Here is a 14,126-nt window from a genome sequence, read left to right as displayed (position 1 = left end):
TTACACTTTCACTCATAGTTAGTTTAACTTCGCGAATGTTAAAAAACAAAACTGCGGGTACTTGCCGATTTGACGGTAATTTTGCACCCGTGATTTGGTGGTTTATCTCTCCGGATTTATTTTATTTAAGGGTAAAATAAACAAAACTAGGCTCTATGCATTAGAAAAAAAAATATTCGAAAAATAAGGGACACCCTAATGTATGTATATATATTAATTATATTAAGAATCTATGAAAAATATTAAATTTATATACCAATATTTGTTTCCATGGTTCTAACACTTGAAAATCTTCCATCTAAATCTACAGAAAAATGAGCTAAAACTTCATCCATTTTAACTGCAACAACTCCTAAAATAGAATGAATTAAATATAAATTAAATTAAAATATCCATTAAGATATTTATAATTGGATATATCAAATAAAAAGCATCTTTTTATTGTATAATTATGCAGCTGATAGTTCAAAAAATTTTTTTTACTACCAGCTATTAACTGTTCATATTTAATTTTTTTTTGTTAGAAGAAGAGTCTATTTCACGCACATTTCAATATATAGAGATAAAAAAAATGTAGTCAAATCCTTTATATTATTGCATTCAAATAATTGAAAACAGATATTGAAAATATGACATTATTTAGAAGAGAATACAATATTTTTGGACATGCAATTTCATTAACATAGTTAATGAAAAGTTTCTGAAAAATACTATTAAATTTTGTATTAAATAAATAATAATGAATAAACATTTTTCTAAATTCCATTTTTTCAAATACAAAAAATCTAATATAATTAATAAAAATTAGTTTTTCTGTCCAGTGATAATCATAATTATACAAATTTTATTTTAAATTTATAATAAAACAGACAAAATAGTAATCAAATAAAACTGTTTGATAATAATAAGAGCTCTTTTTGTACTACTGACCATGAAGCAAAAGCAGAATTTTGTCAACTTATAAATTACTTTGATTCAATAATTAAAATAACTATGACATTGTGAGAGCCTAGATTTTATTTAACTATAAAACTTTTGCACATTTATATAAACAAAAAATTAATAATAATGCTTAAAAATCTACATTAAATGCAAAAAAAACTCTATAAAATTTTCCAAACAATTAATAAAAAGATGGAAGGATATGATTGTATCTTTCACCAGATTCACTTCTTTTCAAAGGTGACACATCTTCCAAATGTGTCACCAGGAACTTACAACTGAAATTCAATTATTGGCCACAACCTATAACATTATCAAAAAAATGCAATAGAAAAAATGAGAAGGACCCCCCAATAAAAAGGAGGAATCGATGACGATTGTCTTCATCGAAAGTTCGTCCTCTCTGGAGTTGTAATAGAGCTTGGATACCTTACCAACACCAAAGATTTTTCCTTTACTCAGTCCTAAGTGACTTCCCTCTATCCAACGACACTCCTGAATAATTCGAATATCAAGACCTTACCAAATATACCAAGTCCTTCCAGAGCCTACCATTGAAACTTCCGAATCATCAATTCGTTGTGTCATCAATTCAAGTCCTCAACCCGATTGACAATGAAGTGCATCCTCAGATTCTCTACAAGGTATTTATCCACCCACGAACCTATGTAAACCCTCTCTCTCAAGATTAGGACTAATGAGGATAGTTAATATAATCTACTAAGCCTTTAATATAATATACTAGCCTTATAAAAAGACAAAGAGATAGTCATAATGTTCAACGTTTCAATTGTAAATAGCCTATGTTCAGCCTATTTATAAATAGCTTATGGTACAGGAGGGTCTAATGATGTGTTCACTTGTTTATAATCGATCAGCGCAAATCGCAACCGTCAATCTTGTAACGGTCAAATCGTAACGGTCAACTCTTTGATAACAGGTGCGTGTCTGGGAATTGTAACGGATAAGTTACGGCGGCGCTGATCGATTATAAACAAGTGAACACATCATTAGACCCTCCTGTACATAAACAGATGTTTGTTATTGTTAATCCTGCATTTAATGCACTTTCTTAAAATGCACACTCTCTCGTATTGCCTCCATCCCAGATCTGACCACCTAAATACTCAACTACTCATGTGTGAACACGAGTAGTTGAGTATTTAAGTGACAGAAATCGTGTTAGCTCACCTAAGACATAGTAGTGGCATCGTGACATGGTGCTGACCCTTCAGTCACAATATTGTAAGTTATAAATATTTTATGTAGTTTTTGCATTGAAAGGTAGCATAAAACCAGTTGCTGAAAAATTAAATATCCAAAAATCAATATATAACAAATATAAAACACATGTTTTGGTGGTTTCATATATTTCAAACAAAATTATGATTTTTATAGTTTTAGAATAATAATAAAAAGTTTTCTAAGATTATATATATTAATGTAGTTGGATTTACAAACATTCCAAAACTCTAAAAGATAGATACTGTAATTGACTTGAATCTAATATATCTTAGTTATTGTAATGAATAGTATGCTGTGTATAACTGTTTTCATTTTGTAGCTGTACCATTTATTAGAATAAACATAGTATATCAAAATAAATGTTCAATTAATTAAACAGAATTAAAATTTTTATAACAAAAATTTAAAAATCAAGAAATCATTGCTAAAGTAATCTTTGTTTCAGCTCACATGCTTCAATCCAGGATATTTCAATTGCAAGTGTACTGTACATACATAACATCAATCTTAAAAGATTTTTCTAATCTATGAAAAATGAAATATTAAAAATTAAGAAATTTCCATACTGTAATTACATATATTCAGCCTAAAGTAAATCATTATCTATAACAATAAGTGAATCACATATATATGTAATGCAATGATAAAACCAAACTGTTTCCACTGGTGATACAACAAAGTAGTCTTTTTGCCACCAATAATTGATATCTTAGATGTATGAGCATCAGATAGCCAAATGGCGTTGTTTTTTTTAATCCAAAATGCTTGCTATACACAATTTTGTAGTGTGTTAGTGCTGCCCTGAGATTCAAGACTGAACTTGAAAATTGAGCAAATGTTAAATTTTGCATTAAACTTTAAAATCTGCACAAAGACCTGTGGTCAAACGCACGTGGTGAAAAAATAAGTCCGACGAGAAGATAAAGGAAATTTTAACAACTTTATTTTATTTTTCACCCGCGTTTGTTAAATTATACAGGATTCTCGATACACGTTTGTATTCCGACACTCCTTTTACAAAATCGCTTAAAACTTGGCAGAATCGTAGTCGAAAAACTCACGACAAAAGAATTGATGTACGCGACGCGTTACAGAAGGGGCGCGAAAAAGAAACTTATAACTAATTACTTAAAACTACTTATGCTAGAGAGGGAAAAAGAAGATGTAGATAATAGGACAGAACAAGACAAGAACGGGTACCCAAACTTAGCTAGTGAACTCGTGATGGTGGCTATAACTCAGGCCTTCTTGGACGATACGAGATTCGACGACCGTAGTGTTCGAATTTTCTACTTCGTGTTCTTCCGATAGACTTCCAGAAGAGCTTTTGTATGAGATTTCTAGAGTTCTTCTCTAGATTCCGTAACGTTCGGTTTGCTGCCTCTTTCGTGCTCCCGTCGGCGCGAAATTCCTGGAGACCTCACTAAACACGTCCTCACAGCTCGTCGTCTCGGCCCAAAAAGGTGGCCCGTCTATCACTCTTTTAGCCCCTGCAGGCTATCCCTTTTTCTTTGTCTTAAAACCAGTTCGTTGCCACCCGCTGAGAGAAGTTTCCAGAAGAAAGAGAGCAGGGAACAAAGGGTGGAGAAATAAAGGGAAAGAGGAATATATACATATACATATATATATATATACAAATAAAATATACAAAAAAAAAATATGGCGTAAGACCACAGACCCTTGAAGTCTATCGCAACTAGGTCATGAGTGAGACTATAATTTATGAGACCAAGAAGGCAAGACAAATCAGGAGCACAACAAAGATTTTATTTTATCATAAGGAGATTGTGTACTGGGAATTTGTTCCTTCTGAACAGACAGTGAATTCAAACATTTTGAGTCAATTGTGGAGGCCATTTGTTGAAAAAAAATCAGAACTGTAGCACAACTGAATCTGGTTCCTTCATCATGCCAACACTTCCATGCACAAAACCTTCAAAATGTAAACATTTTTGATGTAAAACAATACGACAGTCTTTCCGTATCCTAGTTATTTGCTTGATATAGCCCCCTTGTGACTTGTTTTTGGTTCTCCAAAATAAAACTGAAGCTCAAAAGGTGGCATTTCAATACAGTTGAGGAGATCCAGTCCAAACCATAGCAGATGCTTTGGAATTTTTAAACAATGACTTCTTAGGAACATTTTAAGCTTAGTGAGATCACTTTATAAATGCAGGAAAGGCCTACTTTGAAGGAAATGATGGAAAAATTTACATTAGTTAAGTATTAAAATCATTATAGCCCAAATCCATTTTCTTTTTAATTGCTCCTTGTAAGATAAGAACATATGCCATTCCAGTGAAAGAAATAAATTTTGATATATGCATGGAACATTGGTTATACATAGTGATTCCTCTGGAAATTTTCAAATATGGCAAAATGACTGGTGAAAACCAGTCATTTTGCCATATTTGAAAATTTAAAATTTAAAAATGAAAATTTAATACAGTCAAACCTGTTTTTATGCGGGGGATAGGGACCGCATTAAAAAAAAACGCATAAAAAAAAATCTCACGAAACTTCACGAATGGCTGTAAATAATAGTTTTCGCAACACAATTAAAAAATATTTTTTTTATGCGGTCAACAGGGACCGCATAAAAAAAGTCTCACATAGAAACTAACTCAAAACCGTACGAAATAGAATTTATTGACAACAGATGTCAGCACTTGACTGCATCGTCTGGTCTATCGTCTGTTTTACATATTTTTGTCCAGGTGGTGTTTTGTTGACTTAAAAAGTAAATTATTTCATTTTTCGCATATTCATGCAATAATATTACTATAATAAGTGCATTTATGCTATAATAAGTTTATTTAGCTATAATAAGTCAACGTAAGACATGACGAATCGCACGAGACTAGTCGCCAACTATACCGCACAAATTAAAAATTCGCATTAAAAAAATCGCACAAATAAAAATCGCACATAAAAAGAGCGCATAAAAACAGGTTTGACTGTATATACTATTAAATTAAATTTAATATAACTGTTGCACATTACTCCATATTTGAAAATTTAAAATTTTTTGCAACTTTGGTTTTATATCATCACATTGTAATCTTTCATCTATTTATCATTCCATGCAAACAGCCAACATTCACAAAAATACCCCACATGGATGAATGCATCAGTTTACCTGTTATTTTGACAATTAAATTTGTGAGTCTTTCTTATCTTTGAGTTTAATGCATAATTTCTTTTCTATAATATAGTCTCAAAACACTTTCACTAAAACAGACAATTTTATCTACCTTATAATGTAAATTTCATAATTTGTTCTTTTACAAGACTATGTGGAATTTTTATTACTTTTTACTGTAAATGTATCAAAATCAAGAATAAAAAATCATTCGCTAATGTATGGACGTATACTGATAAAAATAATACGAAGTAAATGCATTTTCCTGAAGAGGTTATGTTTTACACATATGGTTTATTTATTGTGTTTTGTTTTTAATTCAATTAAAATTTTTGTTTGATTTTTCATATAATTTTTGTTTATTTTTAAGTTACTTATTTTATTATTTTAATTACTTTATTTATTTGAATTATTTTATTATTGTATTTTAAATTATGTTCCTTATACATGATAGAACACATTTTAACATTTATTCTACACTTTTAAGGAAATAAACATTGCATTCTTTTTAACCAGTTGTTTGCACAGTACTCCCATTGGAGTAACCAGTTTTCATTAAACTGTTGCACATTACTCCAGTTAGAGTAAATGTCAATTTTTTTCGTAATTAACTAGTTGGTGGCAATTTAAGCACTGATTGGCTTTTACCTACAAAGACTAAGTCTGTTTCAATGAATAAGATATTTGTTACAACCCCGTATTTTTAAACTTACTAACAAAACTCCTACTTTCCACGTTAAGTCTATGGGAGACCCTTCTTTTGTTCATTTGACAATAAAATCCTAGTTAGCATGCCTGTTGAGCTCTAATTGGTATATTATAGCTAAATGACTATCCTATAACCAATAAGCATCGACTTTGGTTTGTGGGGTGGGAACTTTCTTGGAAAAAGTTATACCAACTAGGAGCTACGTTGTCAGCTACAAACATAAACAAACAATTATAAATCATTATTCTTATCTATTTTTAGCTTGAATTTAATAAATTTATATGTGTATTTATCCTATTTAACAAATAAGCATGTTTTTTAAACCATTCAGCCATAAATCTTTCAAAAAACAAATTACTTCCGGTTATCGTAATACTTCCGTAATACATAAAAAATACATGTATAGTTGTTAATATAATAAAGTAATAATCGCTTATTATAGTCTACTATTAGTACAATAGTGTAAATAATGTATAAATAGAATCAAAGACACATCATCAATAATAAAAGTGTATTGACCTAGATTTAGAAAGGCCACCCCCCCACACCAATCAGCGTTATAATCTATAGGCCGTATTATTTCTCTACGTCGATTTAGAAAGCTGCATTTTTTTTTATTTGACAGAAAATAGACATATCTAAGTAATGTATATAACAAATTTATAAAAAAAAAAAACATAAAAACAATTTTTTTAAAATATTTTAAAATCTTAAATTTTATTAATTTTTTTAAACATACATAATATTTTGAAGTTACCAATCGTAAAGTGTAATATGTACGTGGTATAAAACCGAAAACAGATCATATCTACAATAATTTTTAAGCGAGATATTGCAAATTGAAAAACCACTTTAAAAACCATAAAACATCTATGCAACAGCAGTGTTGTTTTGGATTATCGAGATGCACAGCTGACAGGTTAAATAAGAGAGAATATAAAGATGGTCTAATTTAGACTGAAAATACTTATTAATATAAAAATTTTATGCTGATAACACATATAACATTATATATTACATATAAGCCTAATAAAATTTATAACAAATGATGTATATGAATGACAGGTGAAAGCAATTCAAAATGTTAATTAACCAATTCATCATTCATTATTATTATTATTATTTTATAAAATTAAACCTATGCTATTGTTCTCAGAATAGACAAAATAAATTCATGTTAATTATATTAATTATTTTTAGGCTTGCATTAAACAACACACTTTGTAATATTGGCAAACAACCTGCTAATTGCCAAAGTAAATAATTATCTTTAAAACACACAATTAAACTTTAATGTAAATTCATCTTAGTAACTCCTACATAGGTACATTTACAACAACTCAATTCATGTTTTTAAAATTAATCTATGATTTCAAAGCTGGCATAACACTAATATGATGCTAAAAAAAACTGTAATTCAATATTGACTTCCATTTTTTGGATTTATATCAATAAATATGCTCTTTGAAGCTAGTCCACCGCTCATCTGACTTATTTAAATTTTATGATACCATCATTATACAATATATAGAAAATAATAAACAGCTATTTATGTTCATAATAAATCTTATAGAGAAATCTGTCATCAGCTCTAAAAGAATATTTACATTATTTACTAAATAAACAAAGATGAATAATATATATACAAAATACAATACTATGAATAAATTTAAATAAACATTTTAACTAACCTTCATAATTTTTGAGAATTTCTTTTAATTCAGGATCTTCTTCATATTTTGAAGTAACTGTAATTTCATCAATTGATATGGATGTAACAGGATTACCAAATGTCAATGTTATTTTTGAAAATTTTTGAAAATCTGAACCACTTTTTATAATATATTTCCCATTTACCTGTAAATTAATCAATTCAAATTATTATCAAATTTTTAAATTATTCAAAAATCATTTTTATTTCTGAAATTAAAAATAAATGAAAAATTAAAAAACAGTTAAAACTGTTTCCATTTTAAATGAATGATTAATATTAATGAAAGATTATCAAAAGCAACTTTTCAGATTTTGAGACATACCACATAATTTCACATAAATATGCTATTTAATATGAATTTTTATAAAATTATTTTCATAATTACTATAATGCAAATTACAATGTCTTTTAATTTAAAAATAATTAAACTAATATGTTCAAATATTGAAATTTACTTGTCAAAAATGTTTTTATACAAGGCAACAATACTAAAAAGCTAAGTCCTAACATTAACATAATCATTAAATGCCATATTATTACAAGTTGCATTTTAGCTAACTATTAATTATCCAAACAAAGTAATCTAGTCCAAAGCTAAATTAGTGCAGCATCTTGTATTACTGAAATTTCAGTAATTATTTTACTGTATAAATTAAATTTAATAATTTGGAATATTCTGGAAAAAAATATTGACCCAAAGTGGAAGTCAAACCACAATTTACAATTAATTTATGACAATTGTATTACCTGTTATGCCATCCAGATCTTTGTCTAACATTTTCTTTCAAACAAATTTAATTTAATTTCAAAAATATAGCCACACAGATCTATTTATTGTGCTGACAAGGGACAACTTCCACCCATGGCCTCTATGGCTCTCAGCCAACTTAATATATATTATGTACTGAACATAATAGTTAGAAAACAATGTTTCTAAAACTGTGTTCATGGGCCAGTTTTTTTTCATTCCAATTCCTTACAGACCAGTATTTTTGGAAAATTAAATAAAAATAATTATAAAATAGAGAATAAAGTTCAAATGCATTTTTTTTAAAATTTTTACACTGAATTAGTAAGATAAATTGTTCTAGCCATTTTGAAAAAAAGGGTTTGTAGGCCATTTTCAAGTAATTTTGCTGACTTTGATCACCACATTTTATCCATACTTGGCAATAAGTTTTTAAATAGTTATAATAGTTTATAACAGTTATAATAGTTTAAATAGTCATAATATATGTAATATTACAAATTTTAATAATGTAACAATTGAACTAAAAAGAAAGGTGATCACAAGCACAGATGAATTCAACGTCCATTCCACATATGTCCAGTCTAAAAGGTGGTGACCTTTCTCTCCTCTATCCCCTATCAAGCTCTTCCTTCTCCTTCATGACCCCTCAACCTCAGTTCTTTGAATTCTTGACAATCACAGATTGGAGTTAATGGGGAGGGGTGCTAATGAGTAGCAGGTTTTAAACTCTGCTTACAATATATAAAAATTATGAGATTTTAAGTGAAACTCATTGCATATAGCCCAGTAATAAACTGTTCACAGACCAGCACTGATCCTCAGACCACAGTTTGAGTATCACTGAGCTGAAATATCATCTGAAATAATCCCATATTTAATGATTTGCTTATGTTAATATTCAAGCTTAGTTGTTTATATACATACATGTGTGTTGTGTGTGTGTGGTGTGTGTGTGTGTGTCATGCCGTAGTGTGTGGACCACAGACATCCGTTAATGCAGCTGTATGATAATCAGAAATTGCAGCTTCAAATCCCAAATTCTGAATAGATCTTTCTTCCAGAATACTCTAAATTATTACATTTGATTCAAAAATTAATGTAATTATTGAAATTAGCACAAGATATCAGCCTAACCTTTGGAGCAAATTACTTTGTTTGTAGAATTAATAGTTGGCTAGAACAGTCTGAAATAATCCAGCATTTAATTAATGATATTAAAAATTTAAAACACATGTAAACAGAAAAATTCTAAAATCTACAAGGAAAATAAAGTATTTTTAACTAATTACATACGTCAATATTAAAAGTCATACATAAAGAAAGATTGCAATGTTATATTTGCATATTTTGATGATAACACAATTAGTTGCCTAATATCAGTATCAATTCTGACATTCCTTGTTAAAAATTAAGCATCATGGAATCCAGGATGAAAACTGATAATATTAATACTTTTGTTATAAATTAAAATATTTGATATATATGTATGTAATTAAACAAATTAATTAAAATAATTTATTTATATAATATATATTATATAAATATAATATTTTAATTAATTATTTTAATTAATTTGTTTATATATACATATATATCAAATATTTTAATTTATAACAAAAGTATTAATATTATCAGTTTTCATCCTGGATTCACATGATGTTTAATTTTTAACAAAGAATATCAGAATTAATTCTGAGATCAGGCAACTACTTGTGTATTTTCCCTCCATTTATGCAAATAAAATTGGTTCCATAAAACTGCATAAATGGAGGCATGGAAAGCTGTTTAAAATAGAGATTATTCCATATTCTCAAATACTGTATTTTATTCTCATTGGGATAGGAAAGTTTTAACTGAAGTTTTTTTGAAATATGCATCTATACAACAGGTTACAGATAGCAAAAAGACACATTGCTTGATAAAGCTATCATTTATTTCCATAAAGTTGATTATTTAAAATTTAAAAATTTTTCAATTGCGTTAAAGTGAATTCATATAAATGGAGGGATTATTGCACAATGCACAATATAACTTAAATCAACAATTTAAGATCAACTGATGGAAATGGACTATTTTTCAATAACTAGGCATTATGCAGTGATGGATATTAAACTGAATGTCTTGAGAATATTTTAAATTATTTTTAAATTTCTGACAAATTATCCATCTTTGACTAATCAAAGATTAAATTCATGCTAAAATAGTCAATAAAAATTTTCTCTCTTCAATTTTTCTTGGAGTGAAAAACTATAAATGGGTGATTTGTCTGAGAAAATATTTCCTGTTTTCATCCTTCATGATAGTTGTTCTTCATTTCATGAAAGTTAATTTTGGATAAATTTTAAAGCTTTCATTAAAGTTATAATAAATTAACCAAATTTATTTTTAAAATTCAAATATAAAATACATATATTCTTAGGAGTAATAGTCCAGATCCTAAAACTTATATCTTTATAAAATATTAAAAACATTTTCAGAATTAAAATTTTTATTAGTAAAATATATTCAATTTACAGAATTCTTACCACTTTTATATCATATACATGATCATGACCTCCCAGAATCAAATCAATTTCTTCAACTTTCTCTGCTAGATGACAGTCATTAGGAAATCTCATATGTGTTATGGCTATTACAAAATCTACTTGATCCTTAATTCAAAAAATTAGCTTATCATAATAAACACACAAACTAATACTGTATATAATATAATATGTATATATTAAGTATTAATATAAAAATAATATAAAAATGAAATTACTTTTACACATACAAAACAAACGCAGATCTTTTAGAATTTTCTCTATACATATACAAAACTAAATTTTAAAAAGCTTGGAAAAAATTAAAATTATTTAAAAATAAATTATAGAAGCCTGCTGTATCTAATTTAAGATTAAATTTCTTTTTAATCACTTTTTTTTTCAATCTCAGATTTTATTGAATAAAAATCCCACAAAATTAATTATAGATTGTGGCTGGAAACTAGAGTTAAAGAACATGAAGCAGCCACTCGGCTTAAGTATCAGAATTCTCCGTGGTTTAACCACATCAATAGTAATAATTGTAATATCAATAGAAACAATGTAAAAATTTTACATATTGAAAAAGACATATATAAAAGAAAATTTAAAGAACACAGAGAAATTAGAAAACAAAATAATAATAATTTAATAAATCAGTCGAAAGGAATAGAAATAAACTATAGCTGGTATAATCTAATAGATGGCGCTGATATAAAATAAATGGATATCACTTGATTACTGTTGTGAAGTGTTGATTGTGGTATACTGATGTTAATGATGTCAAAAATTTGTAGTGCTTTAGAATTATCTATACAATTGTTTGTCAAAAAATTGTTTTAATGATGGGAGGTTTTAGTATGTTTATTATACACGTGTGTGAAAAGTTTCTTAAACTTGATTCCTATAAATGTGTGCAAAGTTTACCACCCTTACCTATGGAAATATCATTGTAACTACCACCAACGGTTATTCACTGAAGAGGGACTGGAAGATATTACACCAGCCCGAAATGCATTTGATGTAGTCTTTACAAAATAAATTTAATTTGCCAATAAGTTTTAAATTGCTGTGAGATTTGTCTACCAAGAATTTGGATTACAGAGACTAAAATCGTCATATTAGCTAATATACAGCAAACCATTTATATATATTTTATAGATTCATTTTATAATTTCATTTATATAATTGTCATATATATAAAAATAATTATATATATATATATATTTCAAATTATATATTAACTTTAAAATATCACATATAAATGAAAGAAATCAATAAAAACAGTTTAATGTATCAATTTGTAGCTTTCTATTATAATACTATGAAGCTATTAATTGAAATTCATTAAGTAAGCATCACAAAGTCAACACATTATATTGGTACTCTGAAACTATACAAATACAATAAAGTATTGATTGTCTGAAAACCAATTAACTAAACAATTTCAGAGAGTATTAATCCCAGAAATTACAAAGTTTTATTTAATAATAGTTGTTAGTAGTCTTATGTCAGCCCACTATTCAGCTATCTTGTTATCAATGCTAGTGTTAGCTTTTACTTATAACAGTACAAATAGAAAAGAATGAGTCTTAGGCATATAATGCATCAAATGCACAGTTCATTAGAAACAGCATTGGCATGGCTAGAAATGCAATTTAAAGCAGATTTTTCAACTCTCATGGTGATCAAACAAGACAGAAATGTAAGTGTTAAAAAGAAAAAAAAACTAAACTATATAAAGCAAAACAACATAAGTAACTTCTTTCAAGAAAAACTGTAATAAATAATTTTAACACAAATGTTGTACTTTTATTCAATATTAATTTTACCATTATGTATTTTTTTACTTTTAATTCAAAGTTTCATCGGTACACTGTAGATTGCAACGAAAGATTAGAGCTTGTCTTTAATAAATTAGACAATTTTTAAAAATTATTTCTTATCATTCATATGTATTAAATTTCTATGCCTTATCTTTTTTTATTTTTACTATTGTACTAGAATATTGTACTAGAATTAAAATGAACATTTTTAATTTGTTTAAAATCAAACTACTAAGTGTGATTAGTTAATCAAACTTGTCATGTCCTGATTGTTTCACTTGACTGTACATAAAATCCATGCAAAATACATAAAATAAATTGAAGATAAAATGTATGAATTTTAATTTGATAATATTGGATAAAATAATACACATTCAATATTTAATGATAAATAAAACAAAAATTATTAACTTTCCAACAGTCATTAGCAGCAAGTAGAATAGTTAAACATTAGATATTATATTATAAAAACTTGAAAGTCATTAAATTTGATAATTTAGAGTCATAGTGAAATGAGCTTGTAGTTTCTTTAAAATTATTTTACACATTACTCATATTAATTTTTTACATATTTTATATCATATAATAAGTTTTCAATTTTAAAATGAGCATTTATTTATTGTGACATCATCACAATGCCAGGCTGCAATTTTTAATCATATTCTTAATTTATTTAATTTAAAATACAGTAATACCCCGAACTTACGCGATAGGTGGGACTGAGCGATAACTGCGTAAGTCGGGTATAATTTCGCATATAAATACATACAAATTATTTTTAATTGGGGCCAGAGACTAAAGTAAACAATAATTTAGAAAAAAATGTTTAATAAAATCTTAGATAATACATATGTATAACAAATTATATTATTAAAGTCGTAAACCAAAGTTATTTTGATGTAGAATACTTCATAAAATCGAACAAATTCGTCTGACGGCTGAAAGATTTTTTTTCTCCACAAAATTTCCTCATAGCATGCTAATAATTTTTTTATTTCTCGTTTTGTAGAAGAAATGCGCTCTTCGTTGGAGTCTATTTTCTAAAATTTGTAACCCCTTTTCAATTGAATTCAGGCCTTCTGTCAAGTTTTCACAGCTTCAAGAATTTTTTCTTTACCTTTTATAATTGTTCTGACCGTCGATTCCGGTAGATCAAACTTCTTTGCCAATTTATAAATTTTCATTTTTGTATCGAAGTCTTTGATAATGTTAACTTTAAGTTCCAAAGATAAAGTTTTTCTTTTCTTGTTTGATGCAGAAGAATCAGTTCTACTT

The 14,126-nt window shown here is 27.5% G+C and overlaps 1 protein-coding gene across 4 annotated transcripts in view; it reads right to left on the bottom strand.

The window, feature by feature from the left end:
• Positions 1-14,126, bottom strand: part of LOC136990513 (mannosylglucosyl-3-phosphoglycerate phosphatase-like) — a 41,249-nt gene that overhangs the window by 16,055 nt on the left and 11,068 nt on the right. For all 4 annotated transcript variants that reach the window (XM_067288917.1, XM_067288916.1, XM_067288915.1 and 1 more), the window contains 3 exons: positions 11,029-11,154; positions 7,730-7,895; positions 257-352 (listed from right to left, as the gene is read on the bottom strand). In XM_067288917.1, the coding sequence (XP_067145018.1) occupies positions 257-352; positions 7,730-7,895; positions 11,029-11,154 (388 nt within the window). The remainder of the gene's footprint in view (positions 1-256; positions 353-7,729; positions 7,896-11,028; positions 11,155-14,126) is intronic.

Source organism: Centruroides vittatus, unplaced genomic scaffold (genome assembly GCF_030686945.1).
Source record: "Centruroides vittatus isolate TY-2023 unplaced genomic scaffold, ASM3068694v2 scaffold_944, whole genome shotgun sequence".
Taxonomy (NCBI): Eukaryota; Metazoa; Arthropoda; class Arachnida; order Scorpiones; family Buthidae; genus Centruroides; species Centruroides vittatus.
Note: the sequence above shows the minus strand (reverse complement) of the source record. Positions and strands in the feature narration are given on the sequence as shown.